This window comes from Lupinus angustifolius, chromosome LG12, assembly GCF_001865875.1.
Source record: "Lupinus angustifolius cultivar Tanjil chromosome LG12, LupAngTanjil_v1.0, whole genome shotgun sequence".
NCBI lineage: Eukaryota > Viridiplantae > Streptophyta > Magnoliopsida > Fabales > Fabaceae > Lupinus > Lupinus angustifolius.
In genome coordinates, this window is record NC_032020.1 from 9,902,997 (window position 1) to 9,923,555 (window position 20,559).

Consider the following 20,559-nt stretch of genomic DNA (forward strand, 5'->3'; position numbering starts at 1 on the left):
GATTGCATTCGAGATCGATGAGAGGGATGCCCAGAAAGCGTTTGTACGACCTAGGTCCTGGTTCTTGGAGGAGGTCCCTGCAAGAAGGCTTCGGTTTTGAGAATGTCATCCCCTCCGAATTATGCTGCTGGGTTATGGCATAACGAAGTGGAGGAAGAGGAGGAGGAGGACGAGGTTGTTGAGCTCGTAAATGTAGAGAGCTCGGTGGAGGTGGTCAACCTCGTGTCTGACTCGGAAGAGGAGGAGGACCCGAGTGAGCGGTCCAGCATTCCTGGAATCTTCTGATGTCAGCTTGTGGTCTCGTCGATGTCCCCTTTTGTTTTTGGTAGGGGGCTGTGTTTCTTTTTTATGTTTGTAGATGTTAGTGGCGACGTAGATTCCGTCCTTGTTGACTTAGTTTGTATGAACTAATTCCGACTAACCGATTATATGCATTATGTTATTCAGGAAATTGTGAATCAGGTTAAGTTATCATTCGATAACGATAAGTTGATTTTCCGCATTCGAGTTACTTAAAGTGATGTCCCGGAAAAGGAAAGTTTTGAAAAGGAAACAATTTTATATCACCAATTAAAAAAAAAATTACCCGTTTTTCTGCAATGTTTTTTAGAAGTATTTTTCGGATCGTTACAGTCACATTCCCTAAAAGGAATTAATTATTATCGATGTTGCACATACTCTTTTCAAAAGTTTAATTATTAAGAAATACTCTTCGTTATATAAAAAAAAATGAGAAACACTATAATCTTGATGTCATAAACCATGATTAATTATGAAAACAAGTTAAGTCCTCTAGCAATTGCCCTAGCTTATCACATGACATGTTAGACCTTTTTAATAAATAAGTGAGACTCATACTTCTCAAAAAAACTTATTAAACCTAAATAGGTCACACACATAATTCTTAAAAAAGATAATAGTAAATTATATTGACATTTCCTGAGTTTTACTGAAATTATATAAATCAACCCTCAATTTTTTACACATACAAAAATCCCTAATTTATATACGTACATTACACTTACTACACATGTATTAGAAAATAAGTGTCATCTTTTAAACAAAAAATGATAATAAGTATAATTAAATTAAACAAAATATATTATATTGTCAAAACAAGTCTAAATAGTATACGAGTCAATACATTTTCATTATTTTTTGTTCATTATATTGTAGTATAAAAGTGATTTAAACAATATATGCTTAGAATTATTGATGCGTTTTGTAATGAAGCAAACAATGAAATGTATTGACTCATATACTATTTAGAAAACAAAATATATCATATTGTCGAAACAAATCTAAATAGTATACGAGACATTTTCATTATTTTTTGTTCATTATATTGTTGTGTAAAAGTGATTTAAGCAATATCTGCTTAGAATTATTGATGTGCTTTATAATGAAGCAAAAAAATGAAATGTATTGACTCATATACTATTTAGATTGTCTTATAATATATCATATTTTGTTTAACTTAATTAATTTTTTATTTAAAATATCACATTTATTGCTAATACAGTGGTAGTTAGTGTAATGTATGATTATCAATTATGGGATATTTGTAGGTATAAAAAATAGAAAGATAATTTGTATAATTTTACTAAAAATCAGTATATCGGTATAATTTACTCAATAAATAAATCAGGGTACAATATTGTTTGGTGTATTTCACCCTTAACCATGCTAATGCATAATTCTACTGAAATGTACTGAGATAGATACAAAATGGACAACTGGCTTTTTGTACTTGAGCAACCTTTCTCCACATTCCACTCACTCCTTATTATGCTTTAGTTTGTTAGCTACTTTGCAATCACTCTCCCCACTATTCTTATCCATCATCCATGGCTCCTTCACTAAGCAGATCAACTTCAGGCTTCAGCTTCTCAGAGCACTGGCTTTTACTTGCAGCCATTGCTCTCATTTTTGGATTTCTTGGCTACATAGTCTATGATGCAATCATGGCTACTGCATCTGAATTGCTGCAAAGGTTGCTGGTAATTTCTCCACTGGTCTTAATCATCATTGTTCACTGGCTTTCCACTGGAACCCAGTTAAGGTTCCCCATGCCAGGATCTGAGCCTAGTGCTATACACAGAGCTGGTGGTTCCCCTTGGGGTGTTGCCTTTGTTCTCCTCTTGCTTTTCTTTTTCATTTCTTACCAACCTTCTCTTCATAACCTTATTTCTTAGTAAGGAAATGTTTTGTTACACCATGGTCGGACACTGACATTTTTTCAGGTTTATAGCACGATGTATTAGTACTTTGTACTATAAACCTGAGATGTCTTAGTAAAAGTGTCGTTCCTGAGCGTACATATAACATTGTTCTTCTTGGTATCTATGCTAATGCTATAATTAAGGTATGAAAATGTTGTGCATGTGACTCGTATGTAGGGGTCAGGTTACTTGTAGTTTAATGAGTTGATAATATTATGGGTTAGGTTAATGTACTCATATTGAAGCTGTTTCTAAGCAAACTTGAATCAATGTATCATGTAAAATGTATTCCTTGTAAGTATGAAATCTTAACTAAAGTTAGGGATGTTTTGCTATAACTTGTTGTATTTTGCCTTACAAAGGGAATTGCTTTCCACTATAGCAAAATTCTAGAGTTGCTTTAAATTTTGTGCATGTTTGTTCTTTTCCTAAGAAAATTGCAATGGCATTGTGTCAAATGTCAGAATTAAACTGAAATTGGATAATCAAATTATCTTCCCTTTTGTGGATTTCGTAACTTCATGTTGGTTTATAAGATTTAAATTACCATATTTTTAGTAGTAAATTTGTCTATTGATAAAGCTAGAGTTGGGTTCTAATGATTTACAATTACATGCTCATTTTCTACTTTTATCTAGCCTCACCTGAATTTACTCTTTTTCCCTTTTGTTCTGTTTTGGTGAGAGGTTGTTATTAATAGAGTAAATATTTCATTCAAATATTAATGTAATTTCTAAATTATAAAAGTGATCTCGAAGTTGTCTTTAATTACCGTGACAATAATCTTAACATAGGATTATTTAAGAAAATCGAATTAATTTCAATTTTTAAAATGCGGAACTAGATTGATCTTTTTTTCCTCAGAATTGAATTAAAATAGTCTCACTTTACGACTTAAGTAGTAAGAGGTTTAGGCACTTTTCTTGGTCAGTTGAGTTTAATATCTCTCGATCATCAAGTAATAATTTCTTAACACTATCATAACTTATTAATTTTTAGTAAATTTAGAAACAATTTTCCATCTTTATGTGATACAAAATGGGTGACAAGTTGATAAACAAAATAAAACATCAAAACTAGAATTTGTAATATTTATTTCTCCTTACGAGGAGAATACATAGTCTCACTCCAAAGGTATTGAATGCCTTTTACATTTCCAATGAAATAAACGCTTTCATTTTTTATTTATTTAATACTTTAGAACCATCTAAAATGTTTAGGTGTTCCTTTTTTATTTATCCTTATTTATATGAATTGGATTATTAAGATGTATTCTAATATTGAATTATGATAAAATTGTAACGTAGTATTATTTAAAAAATCAATAATGTTAACTAAATTCATTTTTTTAATAAACACTAATACTTATGTAATTAGAGTATACATATTTGTTGTAAGAAATTGTAGAATGGTTTAGTAAAACTATTCTATTAGATATTTTTGCCCAAAAGAATTTCAATGCATTTTTAATGAAACGTGTATACAATTTTCAAAATATTAATTTTCATTTAATGTCAGTGTATAATTTTTCTTTCAGTCCAAAGTGTATAAAAATATTTAATTGTTAAACTTTGAACTTAAATATTAATCTATTTTAATTGGTCAGAAAAATACTTAATTATTAAAATTTTAATTTAAATATATATTTTTCAACTAATTATAATAAATTTTATATAGAGTAATACACTTTTTAGGACCAATAATCATAGTGTGCTGAGATATATTAGTTGGGCCCTTTGAATCACCCTTTCATAAGTTCGTTGAAGGACGAGGGAAATGCAAACCAACCCGCATAAACTTCAGAAATTTATTGTACAAACAAAAACTGATAATTATAGAGTACATCTGTTATCCCACAAATTATGTCATTCCATGTAATATCTACATGTATTTGATTGAAAAAATGTTTTTAAGTTAAAAAATTAATAATAAACAGTTTTTTCTGATTAAGCACAACTAATAACATATATAATAACACAATTTTCTACCCCAAATGTGAAACCTATAATTATTAGCTCAACCAAAATAATAAAATGTAATGAATAGAGTTAAATATATCTAACCCAACATATAAAATTTCATAGTACCTGTTTTCAGGTCAATCAGTATTAGAGAAATAATTTGTTACTTTTGCTTTTTCATTAAGATTAAACATGTAATGTTATCATCTAAAAATTAAAAGTTTCACATAATAATCTTTTTTCATGGCATGCCTTCTTGCAAACACCATTAGGGAACGGGAAAGTTATGAGGATTGAGGAGTGCATCTTTCTCATATTGATGTCAGATCCGACACTCCGACTACTCTTCCTAAAAGGCTGCTCTACACAATGCTACTATGGGGCAACCTTGAGAATTGTGAGTTGTGACCAAGCTAGCTTTTACCAAAATGTTAAAGTAAAAGAAGAAAATCAAATAGAAAATGTCAAATATTAATTTCAGGAGTAAATTATACGGATGAAATTATATAAATTAACTCTTTTTTTATATATATATATATATTATACTAACTGCTCATACATGTTAAATAAGTGTAATTTTTAAATAAAAATAATTATGAGTATAATTAAGTCAAACAAAATATGATATATTGTGGAGACAAATCTAAATAGTATAAGAATTAATATTTCTATATTATTTTTGGTTTGTTACATAATGCATCAATAATTCTAAAGAAATATTATTTAAATCAATTTTACACTATAATGTAACGAATCAAAAATATTAAACATATATTGACTCGTATACTATTTGAACAAGTCTCAACAATATATTATGTTTTGTTTAATTTAATTATATTATTGATTTTTGTTTAAAAAATTATATTTATCTCTCATGCATGAGTAGTCAGTTAAATGTATGTATAAATTAGCAGGGTTCGTGTATATGTGAAAAATGAAAAGTAATTTATATAATTTCACTAAAAAACTCATAAATGTGATTGTAATTTACTCTAATTTTAATCTTTTTTCCTACATCAATATTTTTTTTTTGGCAATAACTAACATGCACTCTTCACAAAAATTTGGTTGCTTGGAGCACTTTTAAAACATTTACATATTACGGATACAGGTTAAAATTCTTTCTCCCATTTTTAAAACAATTAGTCACTTAGAAAATAAAAATATGTTTCAAAATAAATCTTTATAATTTCAAGAGCGAACTAAATGCTTATTTTTCGATAATATATTTATGAGGGTAGTACATAATCAAAGATAGGAATAAAAAGTTTACCATCTTCAACATACTTTATATATAAGTTATTGACAAAAAAAGTTTACTTTAAAAACATGGGAGAAAAATGTTGTTAAAATAAAGGGAAGATGCGGTCATTCTCTTTTCCCCCCTTCTTTTCACCATTGCATAATGCACGCACTCCTATTATTGAAGCCACTAGTGATCTGCTAGTAAAGCATCACAGTGCATGCAATTTTATATGAATAATTTCGATGCACACTTCCAACAAGAAAACGACCTGTCTATGAAGGCAATTTAATAAACTCAAGATTAATAAGAGCTAGGGATATAGTAAAAATACAACAGTACATACCTATTTCCGGTCAAACTAGTCAACAATACATACCCAACAAATATTAAATGTAAGTCAAATTAGTTATTTTCAACATCTTGTATGATCCTGGATAGAGATATTTTAACTCATATTTCTGATATTTGAATACTAGCTTATATTTTTTACTTTTTTGTTGATCAAAATGATACACACACAGAAATTTTTAAGGACCAAATTAAATATCGACTTAAGACATTGAAGTAATCTGTAGTATTAGAAAAAGAGATTGATGAGACATATAAGAAAATTCAAAACAAGGCTAATTAGGATGATTTGTAGATAGTCTAGCAAGATGAACATGAACTTATGTTGCTAATATACCAAGATGGCTTTATTCTTGAAGGGTCTTGAAGTGGTCCATCAGCAAAAGAATTATTGCCAATTCTGTATCTAATGCTCAAACAAGAGAAATTTCCAAGTATGAATATAGATTCTTCCTTTGTTGATTATTGATCCAAAGCTCACTGTTTCCTCTTACATCCAACCTTTCACCAAAGTTTCCAATGAAATCATTAAGCTATAGAACCCCACTCAGCTTATTTTGGCTGATATTTAGTTGATCTAAGTTTAGAAGTGAGCCCAAATTGGAGGAATTGGCCCACTAAGATTATTGTTATCTAAAGAATAGGGCCTACCAATCTACCAATTAAGGTAGAAACTGTCTATCCGGGGCATATTACTTAACCTATAACATACTAGATCATGCCAGATTTTTTTGTTAACAAATTAAACTGAGACTTTTTAAAAAGTCTATTTAAGCATAATAGACTAGTCTATTTAATTGTATTATATAATAATGTTCAAATTATACAACTTTAATATAAGTAATATTATTATATATATAATTTTAATATAAAAATATATACAAAAATATAATGTAATTGCTAGAGTTAGATGAATTTAATTAAAAATAGGTCTATTATCATATTTAATTATACACATGGTAGCCTATTTCAATATCATATAATATATCAGGCGTTTAAACGAGTCTGGCTCCTCTCCATTATAGGAGAGGCTAGTACATAGTTCAGATATATATGACAAAAATAAATTTCCAATGGTTGAAGTTTTAATTTATTTTTAAATTAAATAACTTCAAAAAATTATCTCATCATATTGTGAGTACTAGAGAGTAATCATATTCCCTTTAAACATGCTAACATATTAGACTAGACCTTTAAAATTTAAATAGGCTAATAAGCCAGACTCGGGCTCCTATATGTTATATAGGCTGTGTTTGTTTAAGGAAAAGTCTGATATGTCACGACTTATTTCCACCTTTACCACGAATAGAGATTACCTATCTCAACATTTTGTATCTCATTATACCCAATTCAAAAAAAAACTGCCAACTAATAAGTAAATAAAATCATAAAAATAGAAAATAATTTGTTTTTATTACTTAGTGGTAAGTGATTGGTTTGACAAATAAATGGATTTTTAGGACATGTGATGCTTGTTCCCAATCCACACCCTCATAAATTTACTTATTTGAGTTTGCTAAGGTTCCCCATAAACAAGGGTATCCCTCCTTTAATGTGGTTATCATCAAATCAACTAACACTAACCTCTTGAGGCTCCCTAAATCCGGAGGTATATAGTACCAGTAAGCTTATTAGAATGCAAATCCATCTTCTGAAGAAGTTGAAGTTGTCCAAGAGAATAAGGCAGAACACCTTCAATAACATTTAGGGATCACAATAAAAACCGAATCCGTGACTACTCGTCCAAACCAAACCCAAATTTAACGAGAAAAACCCATTATGATTAGGTTCGGGTTTTACCCGAATATAATTTTCGGGTTCGGGTTTGGTATAGGTAAATACCCTACTCTGAACCCGCCCCAAACTCGAATGACATATTTAAAATTACACAATTTTATATAAATAAAATGTTTTTTGATGTGTTTTAATAATAGAGAGCATCTAGGAGCAAGAAACCTCATTGTTTTAATGATAGAGAATTGGAGAGCATGCAGTGAGATAATGCTACTGCCAACTTGATATATATATATATATGACAATTTCGGGTTTTCCGCCGGGTTCGGATTACCCGAAACCCGACGGGTTCAAAATGATATTATTATTTTTAACCCCGTTGAGTTTGAGTTTGGGTAAGTACAAACCCGACCTTGATCTAACCTATTACCAGTCCTATTAACATTCCAACTAAGGTCCAAAATGGTAATGCTTTCCAGACCTCTAATTTGACCACTTAAGTTATTGTAACTAAGGTGAAGTTGCTCTAGAAAAACCAAACCACCAACCTGGCTTGGAATGTTTCCTTGGAAGCTGTTGTGTGAAAGGCTTAAGACCCTAAGATTAGCAACATCTCCAAAACTTGCAGGTATTTCTCCAAAGAAGGATGAATTAGACTCCAAATACAAATGTGCCAATAAAGAGAAAGGACCGAAGATAGTGTTTGGTGAAGCAACAAAACAGTTAGAAATTTAGGGCTTTCATGTATGCAATGGTTTTGCAAGGTGGGGAAACTTTATCAGGACCAATATGGATCTTTGAGTTGAAAGCAAAGGAGAATAAAGTAAAGGGAGGTTAAAAGTATCTCAATTTTGTTTTAGCTGTGAAGGGTGCAATATAAAAAAAACAAACAAAGCTGTCACAGTGTCAACCTTTCCTATCAAAATTTGTGTTGAAGTGAGTATAACAGTGCTTGGTTTGCATGGAAAAGGAAGTGAGATATTGAAATAGAAATGATTACTATAGAGGGCAATGTGATTTTCCAGAACTACAAAAATTGTTAATTCAGAGAAATGTTGCAAATTAGAAGATCTTTATGAAGGGTACATAAAGGATAGCCAAACAAGAAGACATGTGTCCTCATATGTCCGTAACGATGAACAAGTTAAAAAAACATGCATCATCAATCCCATGACGCTGCTGGAGAACAAAGAAATTGTGTCACCACAAAAATGAACCAACGAAACCTAGTGTATACTCAAATGAGAAAGCCATCATTTCAATTCTATGTAGATAGTTATAAATCATGGGACAAGTAAAATGATGACTTAGTGCACGAGATTCTTATCGGTGAAGTATAGAGAGACTCTCTATGAGAGGAAATCTAGTGGTAATGCAAATCAGATAGATACAACAAATGGCTTTGATTTGACTAAGACATGATGGATATAAGGGGGAGTAACCAACTCTTCACGTAGCTCCTTATGAAAGGAAAAGACGAATTTCAAAAATATGTGAAAGCAAAATAAAAACATGAATCAAGTTTCTTTTACATTTCTACAAAACACACAATGATTTTGCACACATAGATCAAATATTATATAAAAAAATACTGGATGTAGTTGAGTGACTTCAAAACGATCCAACAAGATAAAACAACAATTGATGACAACATTGTCACTCCTTTTGGTAAGGGCAACCTTTTGTGACAACTTGCAGCTTGTACTCTATCTTTGGAGTCCTACGTCAAAGAAGGCCTAAAAGAACAAAAGTAAGTTCATATTAATAACACCAATATCAGTAATTCTAATGAGCAAGAAGAAGGCCAAAATGCTTATGCCTACAATTACTTCAGAATTTATGACATAGAAGCCAAGGAAAATATGAAAGAGTAAGGTGAAAATTTATATGGGAGGGAACCTAAACAACACAATTATGTTTTATCATAAACTAAGTCTTCCAAGAAGCCATTTAGATCTTAGTCAAAAATATGGTGACTAGTAGAGATAGAGAATCTCTGTTAATTATGAAAGAATTTAAATATTCAGTTGGAATGTAATCACAATAATATTTTGTCAACCCCCTACAGATGCTAGAGTACGATGAAGCTACAAATATTTGATGGCCATTTGTAGAGACTGGTCATCACAGATTTGAATATTTGCAATCTAACATGTCAAGACATAATAAATATATTCTATAGATTTCTGCAGGCTAACAGATTCTAAGTCATTGATCTATCATCTACAGAGTGTTACAAGAAGTTACAGTACATTATTATTTTCAGAAAATTGACAGGTTAGTACTTTAAAGGTTAATGTAAATCTGTAGGGTACTGCCATGAAAATATGTTTTAATTTTCTTTGTTTTACTTTTCAAATGATTTTACAACATCAAAACTAATAATTTAACCACATTTTCTTAATAAACTTATATCACTGTGTCTATGAACAACTTGCAGTTGTACAATAATTTAACATCTTAGAAAAGTTTCAAAAGTTTAGATCATCATGCCCTAGGAAGTGGTACAAGTTAAGACAAATTTCAACAAGGGAGTGGCAAGTACAACTGAACTAGCACAAGAGGAATGTCAAGAACTACAAGGCAAAGCTAAAAAACAATGCCACTATCTCAATGTCTCTTCTCTTGCATGTGTGTAAACTAGACTACAGAAAACAATCACTGCAGGCAGAAGTAAAGTTCTAAAAACATAGATGGGTGAATAAAAAAAAACCACCTTAAATCAAACACAAGTTTTGTTACATATACTTTACAGTAAGTTTATAACAGAAGTCATTCTCTAATTTCTTGTTACACAAAATATAGTTCACTGGTTCATTTGAAACATAGCAAAGCACACTATGAGGTGTTGGTCAAATCAAAGCAGCCATCTGGTTTTAGTAGGTTAACAGTGGGAAGGGATAGGAAGAATACTGAAAACAGCATTTGAACATAAACAACAAAGCTATTCTATTGAGTAAGCTAAAACTCTATTACTACCACTGACCTGATTATTTTCCTTCTAGAAATACAATGCTAGCACTCAATAGATCCCATCCCATGTTAGAAATATTATTAATCCATTCATCTCTTTGATCAATTATTTGCAGAGTTGGCTTAAGATATTGTATGATATGAAAGTCTTTATGACCAAATGTTTTAGTGTAATTGTAAAGATGAGCATATGCATAGTTCATGATTTAATGCAAGATAAGCATTCATGTAAAAAATGTGTTCTATTTGTAATTAAGTATTTGCTGTGCATAGTTAAACAGGTGCATTGAATATTTTGGACTATTTTCATTGCCAGATTTGTCAAAAGATATAATGTACAACAAATAATCTTGTGTATATACTTTTAATGTAAGTCATGACTACATGTTAGTTTGATTGGACTATTAGAGTGTTCCTATACCTACCATCTTAATTTAAAGTGATATCATAGCCATATAACTTATTTAAATATGTTTTCAACACTCACAAAAGACAATTATAATAATTGAGGCATTTGATGAGTTAGAGAATGACGAAGCTTTTAGTAATCTCCAAAGGAACAATTTGAAAAAGAATCACAAATGGGATTAACATGCTCTAAGTATTATGCATCTACCCATAGATAAATGTTTGAGAGGATTGCTTGTGCAACAAAGACAAAACAAGGGCGGAGAAGGTTTTTATAGGAGTGGACAAGGTGAAGAAGGTTCCTCTACAATCCTTAAAAGACAAGTTTGAAATTTTACACATGAAAGAGTTTTAAAAATTCATACATGACTATTTTACAAAAGCACTGGGTGGTTGCCAATCAAATATTCAAATGAAACAGTATGGAGAGAATCTTGAATTTATGTATGTGATGGAGAAAACAATTCATTCTCTTCACTCAAAATATGTGTTATGGATATGTGTTAAGGGTTTCTCTTGAATTGGAATATGACATTCGGCTATCTAATTTTTTTCTGCATTAATTAAATGTGTTGGCAAAGAAGAAAATGGTTAAAGAGCTACTCTTACTTTTCAACCTAATCAAATATGTGAAGAATGTCTTCTAGACAAACAAATAAGAAACCTTTTTCAAAAGAGTATGCTCCAATAGAAGAAAAGCTACTTTAACCTTTTCAATAAACAATGAATTCTATACCGTTTCCAACACTGGCTTCTCATGATAACCAATATAACAGACTACTTAAATGCATATTCTTAACGATTAAAGCTTTTCAAATTTTATATCTCTACCAATAAGACGTTGGTCAAGTAATATAAGACCTGGATCCATAAGGTTGAGTGTTCGATTTCTGGGAGCGACTTGTTGGAAGGGCAACCACGACACCCGAAAAAGATTAGTTACTTACCCAAAAAGATAAGGATATCTTGATAATACCCAAAAAAAATTATATTTCTTCCTTTATTAAAAAAACCTATTGTATGTTGTATATTACGTTTCATTCTGTTACCTAGGCCTAAGTTAAAGCCAGAGTCTATATGCTTAAAAATGTAATTAAATCCATGGACCAAATTGCTACTTATTATTACTGGCATTTTCTACATTTCAATCCAAATTTTCCTGAAATAATTAATAAAATCAAGTTATAACTTCACTACTATAGTTATTCAACTGGTCATGCTAACTAACCCAATAAATAAGATTAATTTATCAACTTTCCTATTTTTAAATATTTGATTTGAAATTAGAGTGAAAAAGTCATCCATGAGAAACATAAAAGATTAAACATAATAAATAAAATCGTAAAAGAGTAAAAGACAATAGTGAATAGGGAAGCAGCGAATGGGAAATGGTGGGAGGACACTAACGAATACTAAACCCTAATACTCACATTTCACTCTTGAAGCTTACCAACAAAACTGACTCTAGGGATGAGAATACTTTAAAGTTTTAACTTCATGTTTTCTTACCTTTACATTTTCATATTCCAAATCAGGGACAACTTAGATTTGCAAAAGTTTATTTTCCTCGGTCCAGGCATAACAGTAAATTCAAAATACTAGGATATTGAAACTCTTCAGCTTAGGATTCTCTCTAAATATATGAAATTTTGGGAGTCTCTCTAATCTTTTTTAAATTTTTCTGCCAGTAAGATAATAAAGATTTGTGTTCAATTTTCTCTATCTATTTAATGTTGATATTAGAATTGAATGGGAGGAAGTTGAAGTAGCTCATATTATAGAAAAGATGATATATACATGGAAGAGATAGGTAGAAGTCCACAAAGAGAGTAGATCAAATAAAAACTAATCTAGTTTCTAGAGAAATGAGAGACCAAGAAAAAATCACAGGCAAAATGATCAAGAAAGACATAAAGATTAATGTTTTATTAATGAATATTATTTACGATAAAGTATTATACTGTCATTGATTCATGTAACCAACTTGATGAGATAAAGACTTAACTATTATTGTTTAATGTTAGTATTGAAGTATCTGAATCCTATACCTTATCAGTTCTCTTTGAATCATTCACGAGGACAAATATGTAATACAACTGATAGAATAATCGATATATGTTCTATCATTGAATGGTAAGAGGAATATATACCAGCCTGATAGATTTCGTTAGGATAGCATGTCAGTGATAAAGGATTTGAACAGTTTCCATTAGATCACAAACTTATTTCTTAAGTCATATAAGTGATAAACAAATGTATATTAAATAAATAAAAAAGGATATACTAATAACTCTTGTATATGATATAAAGTATATCTAACTAAAAAACAAATGTATATTAAATAAAAAAATAAGATATACTAATGTATATGATATAAACTATAATTTCTCCTTCAATTAAGGATCAGGACATCAGGCTAAACCCTATTGTTGTTTATTCTTTAAAATAATCTCCCTAGGTAGTAACCCCTTGTGTCTTTCTCCACACTTCCCTCTGGGACAATAATGAGTGATTTTTAAACTAGAGTTTGCATCCTCATGTACACTTTTTTGGGGAAAGAAAAAAATAATAATCTAAGTAGTATAGGTATAGAATATTATGTTTTTCTCTTCTTTTTTAAATGGTACGTGTAACAAAACTCAATTAACCACCTCTATAATATACTAATAGGATGGAATACTTGTGCATATATTGTGCTAAATCTAATGGTGGGGGAATTTGTACCATAGTTGAAATTATGATAAAAGAGCATGTGTCATTTTCTACATACATGAAGCTGACATGTGTAACTTGATAGGTCTATTTTCTTATGATTATTATCTAATTTGTGAGGAGACTATAGATTTCTCATCATTAAATGATTTTTGTATTTCTATGATATTTAATATATATTTTAGTTATTTTGATATTATTTCATTTAACATGGGAAAACTTGAGATATCCTCTAAATAAAATAAAATTTGGGACTAAATATACAATGAACCAATTAGAAGAGAATATAATAAATTAGTATTATTGACTGTAAAGAGTGAATTCAGTTTCTGACTACGTGCATGGACCTTTCAACATTTGAAAAAGCACCATGTGTGGTGATCCTAGCCTAATAACTAGGCACATAATTTTCCTTAGCATAATCTGACATCTAACCAATGAGGATCATGTCATGTGGTGGTACAACTTAATAGCGGGAAATGAAATTGGGATTATAAAGCAACTTATTAAGTGGATTTTTAGACATTGATTTTGGGCTAAAGAAATTAACATTGCCCCCACTAAGTGACTTCCACATGGTTTATGCCACACAAAAGCTTACACCTAACATGCTAGAGAGGAGGGAACCAATAAGAGCACAAACAAGGAGACAACCAATGAATGCCCCAAATCACGGTAACGAATCAAATAAAAGACATTAAAAAACCATATATATACATATGAGTATTAAATCTATACAGACAGTGTAGAAATGTATACATAGTCAGTGCATCATCTATCGTTCATTTGAATTACTTTTTCTAAAAAATCAATAATGATTGAAAATGAATGTTAAATGGTACAGTGACAATATAAAAAACTCTTACACTGTCATTATATAAATCTTTTTCTCATATATATATATATATATATATATATATGTGTGTGCGCCCCTATAGGCATATTGTTTATGATTACCAAGAAAGCATACTGCTCGTGGTATTGCACACTACACTAACATCCAAAAAACTAACATCATTGTTCAAATGAAATGGAGAAACACGGCCAAATGTTTAAGGAAAATGTTTCATTCATACCAAAATTTGGATATCATTATAATATGTAAAAAAAATTAAGAACAAGGGGAGATAAAAATAGGTGTCAAATATAATATCAAAATTTTGATTTACAAATAATGGAAGTAAATATTTAATGTCATTGCATGTCCACCTAGGTTTACCATATGCAAAACATATCGTTCCAGAAGAAGAAAACTAGTCAGCATTGCAAATCAAACAAACATGATATTGCTCTGCCATCATTATTTAAGAATCAAACTAAAAAAATATTGCTTTGAAACATATATACACTGATCCAGTTATTTTCTATACACATTTTCTATCTTTGTTTTATTAGTGTATTAGAATTTAGTATAGGTTAACAGTACATTTCCCTAAAAATATTATATAAATATGAAGGCATTCCCTATTTAAATATTTTAAATTTTTGAAAATACGCTTACTGTTTTATATTACAATAAATATATTAGCTATAAATGTAAAATGGAATAGTCTGATAAATTATCATATTACCAAAGCAGCATTTGGTGTATGAACATAACATCAATTAAAATGGATTAGTCTGTATGTTATTCTTTATTTAAATGATAAAACACACTATATTCTCTTCTAACAAGTCTATGAACATTGCATATTGGAACAGGTTAACAAAACCCAAACAATAATGCACTGGATCAGACATCTATGTCAAGCAACAATCCAAACATAAAGAAAACAAGAGTTTTATATATTTGAAGCCTTAAATGAAGAAAAAGCGTATTAACATTATAATTATCTTACCAGGAAGGAAATGGAGCCAAAGAGAATAAGTGATGTTCCTGAAACTCAGTTCTTGCCTTTTCCCTTCTGGTCTGAATGCCTGGTTCCATCTCCATAGCATAGTTGCAAGCCACGGCCATCAAAAATAGGTGAGAAATGAAGTTGTTGTTGTTGGTGATGATTGTTCTCCATGTTTGAAGCTGAAGAAGCTGCAGCAGAAGCAGCTCCAATGAAGAAAGGTACAGTGGATCCATCTATAGTTGATGATGAAAACCTCTGCATATGATTGTGTTGAGGCAACATATGAGATGGTGAATTGGACTGAAGGGTCCCCCTATTATAACCAGCAAGGCCCGGTGAGATTGTGAAGTTGAGATTATAGTCATGATTGGGCTGATGATGTTGATGAGAGGATGAAGAAGAAGAAGTAACCATAGCTGGCATAAGATGATCATGAGTGAATGAGAAATGATGGTGAAGTTGTTGGTCTGATGAGTGGTTTTGGTTATGATCAGTACCACTGAGACTGAATGGTGAAAGTGAAACTTGCATGGTCTCAGGAAGGGAATGTCCTAGTTGAATCTGTGAGAATCCAGAAGTATTGGTTCTTGAAGAAGAAGAAGAAGGTCCTAGAAGCCCTGAGGTGAAGTAATCCATTGGTGCTGTTGAACACCATTGGTTTTGGTTCCTCATTGAATCATTATTATTAGGACTAGTTGTGGTGGGAACTGCGTTGCTGGTTCCACCTGTGAGTAGCTCAGTGAAAGATGTTTGAGAAATGGGATTGTTGTTTATATTCACATGATGAGCAATGTTGTTGAGAGTTTCACTATCTTTCTCTTTTGCTGTTCTTTCTCTTGCCCTCTCTCTGGCCTTGATGCGATTAACGCGTACATCGGGCCTAGAGAGGGACAAGCCAGAACCTTTGCTTGTCTCGGAAGTGCTGCTACAAGCAGACTTCGACAAAGAAAGGTTCTGGCTTTGATTGGTGTTATGCTGCTGCTGCTGAGTATGATAATTGGTATTACCATCTATTTCTGCTTCAGCTGAATCAAATCCTTGTTCAATTCCCACACTAGGTTCTTTAGGGGTATCAGGAAAAGTGTTGTTCAATGAAGGTAGCTCAGAAATTGCATCAGAAGCTGATTTGATTAACCATTCCACTGCTTTACTTGGTTGGTCAAAACCCAAGCGATCTTGAAGGTCATAGAACTGAATAGCTGTGGCCACAGAAAGCCTAACCCTTCTGTCCCTTAAGCCCCTTGAGGTCATGACCTTGCTGTGCCTATCTTTCCCACCAGATGCTCTAGACACCCTTATGATTCTTGAAGAGTGGTGCCAACTGTGGAACCTGTTTGTTGAACCTCCTCCATCTACTTCATCATATATTGGATTTTGTTGCTCACCACTCCCTAATCCTCCTCTAGTACCTATCTTGTTAGAGAAATCATTTCTTCCATTTCCAATTCTTGGGAACTTACTTGCCGGTGTTTGAATCTCATCCTCCTCCATACCAAAATCATAGCCTTTCCAAAGAACAGATGCTGATCAAGCTAGAAATAAAACAAAACAATCACTCTTTGCCTTTCTCTTTATTATTTTGTCTCCTTACTTATTCCTTTTTAGAGGTAGAGAGAGAAAAGTAGTAAGTAGTGGGGAGTGTGAAGATTGAAGTAGAGAGAGTGCAAGAGGGTAGGGTGGGGTTGGTTATGTCCTTTGCATTGATGATGATAATTCAGACACTGCTTTAGTTGTGTATTGTGAAGTCATAAAAAGGCTTTTTTGATATATCACAGTCCAAGTCAGAGAGACCCTTGTTAAGTTTTTTGCAGTTTGCAGAATCCTTTTAAAAGAAGCTAAGACTGAAAATATGTCTCAGACTCTTCCCTCTCCTCCCTATAAAACTCAAAAGCAGCACATATTAACAAAAATTGTATCATCATTCAAACCCAAAAATAAAATATATAGAAAAAAAATAAAGTATTATTAGGTACTATGTACACATTCTCATACTCATTTACTAAAGCAGATAAGATCTGACTGCGTTATGTCAATACATGTTTTTTTCAGAAACTAAAAACTTTAAGAAAAGATAGAAAGTGGTGTGTAGTTAAAGACTAATGTATCTGTAGACTGTAGTGTATGTACCTTTGATCTAATCCTTTTTCTGCTTTGTATTGAAGCTAAATCAGAAAATTTTGCTGATGGATATCCGATCTGAGGTAAAAGCTTTTTTGATTCAGCTTGTATTTATAGCTTTTCCCTGACCTTATAAAAAAACATACATTATGCAAAACTAATTAGAAGCCACACCACAAACTAGGTTCCATTATGGCTTTGTTTTGCAAATTATTTAATAAAACCACTATTTCTGAAATGCTCAATAGTCTTGACAGGTGTTAAGTTCACAAGTTTGATCTTAAATAAAAAGATTAAAAAGGGTTCAACCCACATTAATTTGAACAATGTTGGATTGGTTTTTTTGACAGGTGTTAAGCTCTCAACCAAAGACAGAAAAGAAAGAAGATAAACAAAAACATTTTTAGGTACACATTAACACAAATTTGCGCTGTCTCATCTTCCCACTGCTCACAGATCTGTGTACCTAGAGTTCCAAACATTTAAAAAAAACCAAAAAAACAATAACTTTTTTTCTAAAAAAATCATAACCTGAAATTTTCAGCTCATTAAAAGACTCTCTTTTTTCTTCAAATTAGTACAATCATTTTATTAACAGAAAAAAAAAAGGAAATAGAAGATGAAAACCATGGTAACAAAAACCAGAGAGAGAGATCAAAGTTTACATGAGACCTTGTTTGTTGTCTGATTTCAGGAGTTGTTGAGTTTTCCAAATGATATTTCCTTGTGTCTCAGAAGTACCTTAAAATGCAAAAGAATAAAAAAATCATTTTTCTTTTCATTCTCTCTCTAAAACTCTCATGTATAAGTTCTATGACAAGTGAAGTATCAAACTTGCTAGCATATTTTTTGTTCTAAGTTGAACTTGGAGTTTGGTTGAGATTTGAAACTTACATGGTTGCTTAATATCTCTGTGAAAACGAGAGAGAGGAAGAAATATGAAGTCTTCACTAGGGTTGGTTAATGTTTGGTGGGTGAGAAACATAAAGAAAGTGAAAGAAAAATCCGGGCATATGAGAATTGTGTGATTTATTATTATTTTCTAGAGATAGAGAAAGAGACACTGTGTGTTGTGAAAGGGTAGAAAGAAAGAGAAAATGAAACTTAACTAAAGCTCATAGTAGTTGAAGATGAGAAGAGATGAAAGAAGAAGAAGATGAGAAGAGATGAAAGAAGAAGAAGATGTGGTGGTGTTGATGTTTTGTTCCATTCGAACACTGACCCAGCTTATCGGAAACAATCAACTTGTATCATTAAATTAGATTTAATATATTTTATATATTTATATATATATATTTATATCAATGATGTAAAAACTGTACTGTAGTGAATGGTAACTATCAAAATTGGTTAAAACCAAATAAAATCGATGAATCAGTCGCTATTTGACTAAACCGGCCGGTTTATACACATATTTGTTTATTTTTTAAAACTTACAAACTCATTACAATGTCACCATCTTTTCAACACTTCAAGGCATATGCTTCCAAGACATACTTAATTACATCTCTTGGTTTCTACCATTCTTGTGTAATATCAGTGACATTTGTGTAATCTTGAAGTTGTGTCTGAAATAGGATTTAGTGCAAAAATATAATCTCGATATGAGACAACTTTGACCTATTGGTGTTAAATGTTAAAACTCCAAATTTATTTGTTTTATAGAGTGAGTTGTGAACTTGTGTCATTTATTTATATTTTGTATTTTGTGGTTGTTAAGTGATATTTTTGAATTGATATATGTTTTATAATTTAGACGTTAAGTTTGTTAAAGACTTAAAGTTGTTTGTTTATGTGAATTTTGAGTAGATTATGAATATGGATTATAAATTTGAGTATCTACCTATTTGAATTTTTTTGTTATATATATATATATATAAAAAAAAAGCAGGTATGTCCGGTTTAACTGACATGTGGTTTAATTACTGAACCACCGGTGTACGACTATATTAGTACTCTGACCAGTTTGATAACCGATACAGTTTTAATAATACTGATTTATACTTCTATACTATAAATAAAGGTAAAACATGGTGTAACTTCCACCATGATGTAATTTTTACTTCCTGATTTATCCTTAACATTATTTAATTTTTACAAAAAATATATAACCCTAAATAATTACCACTAACACATTAATTAACCATATCTCTTAACTTAAAGTGAATATTATCATAAATACAAAAAATATAATATAAAGTACACAAAACACTACAAATACATTATAATTCTAAAAATAATATATATATATATATATATAAATTGAATATGTAGTACTATACAATATTGACCATGAAGTGCATGTACACTCTAGTTATTACAATAACATAATATCTATCCAATATAAACATTTATATGATTTATTTATATTACTCTGAGAGATAATAATTATTAAATATAAATGGTGAATGATAAAACACTTTCACTTTTACTATATACATTTTTATCTTATTATACAATAGTGTAATATCAATACATTGTCATTATAAAAATTTATACACAGTTAATATGTCATCCCATTATTTATTCGTATTATTTTTTAAAGAATCAATTATCATAAAATATGATATTGGATGATGATAATATATAAAACTAATAAATCATCTATATATTTTTTATTTTAACATGCTTATTTTATTATCATAAAATTTACCGATCATAAAATAAATACTTTAGGCTAGACTAGGATGACCAGACACTGTACGGCCTATTATTCATAAGAAATAAAAAGAAAACGCTTCCATAGTATGTAATATTCTCATATCCTTTCACATTTCTCTATCCCTTTCTTATATTTACTCATTTACCCTATGCCATTCATCATCACTGTTATGATAAATTATAGAATTTAAAAATATTTTTGTCCACTATATATTTACAAATGTCGATTTCCTTTTATTCCTGTCTGAATTTTAAGAAGAAAAAAAACTAATTTACTCATTCCTTCTCTCATAGCAACAAAAACCTAGTGATAATTTATCATCCTCCTCACCCAAATA

At 30.7% G+C, this 20,559-nt stretch overlaps 2 protein-coding genes and 1 pseudogene across 13 annotated transcripts; 1 reads left to right on the top strand and 2 right to left on the bottom strand.

Annotated features, from left to right (window-relative positions):
* LOC109362023 overlaps positions 1–8,230 on the bottom strand; it is a 9,889-nt pseudogene extending 1,659 nt beyond the window's left edge.
* Positions 1,682–2,598, top strand: LOC109362022. The gene has a single exon (XM_019607596.1). The coding sequence runs from the start codon at positions 1,848–1,850 to the stop codon at positions 2,193–2,195; it is 348 nt and encodes a 115-aa protein (XP_019463141.1). The 5' UTR covers positions 1,682–1,847; the 3' UTR covers positions 2,196–2,598.
* LOC109362619 (transcription factor TCP2-like) lies at positions 8,988–18,772 on the bottom strand. 12 transcript variants are annotated; one of them, XM_019608543.1, is made up of 6 exons: positions 18,670–18,772; positions 18,233–18,301; positions 17,570–17,684; positions 17,180–17,317; positions 15,443–16,954; positions 8,988–9,231 (listed from the first exon to the last, which is right to left on the bottom strand). In XM_019608543.1, exons 4-5 carry the CDS (start codon positions 17,189–17,191, stop codon positions 15,488–15,490), a joined length of 1,479 nt encoding a protein of 492 aa, XP_019464088.1. In that variant the 5' UTR covers positions 17,192–17,317; positions 17,570–17,684; positions 18,233–18,301; positions 18,670–18,772; the 3' UTR covers positions 8,988–9,231; positions 15,443–15,487. The 12 variants fall into 12 exon arrangements, with proteins under 12 accessions (XP_019464088.1, XP_019464087.1, XP_019464094.1 ...); XM_019608542.1 differs by having other exon boundaries at positions 17,570–17,689; XM_019608549.1 differs by having other exon boundaries at positions 8,988–9,247; positions 17,570–17,689; positions 18,455–18,758.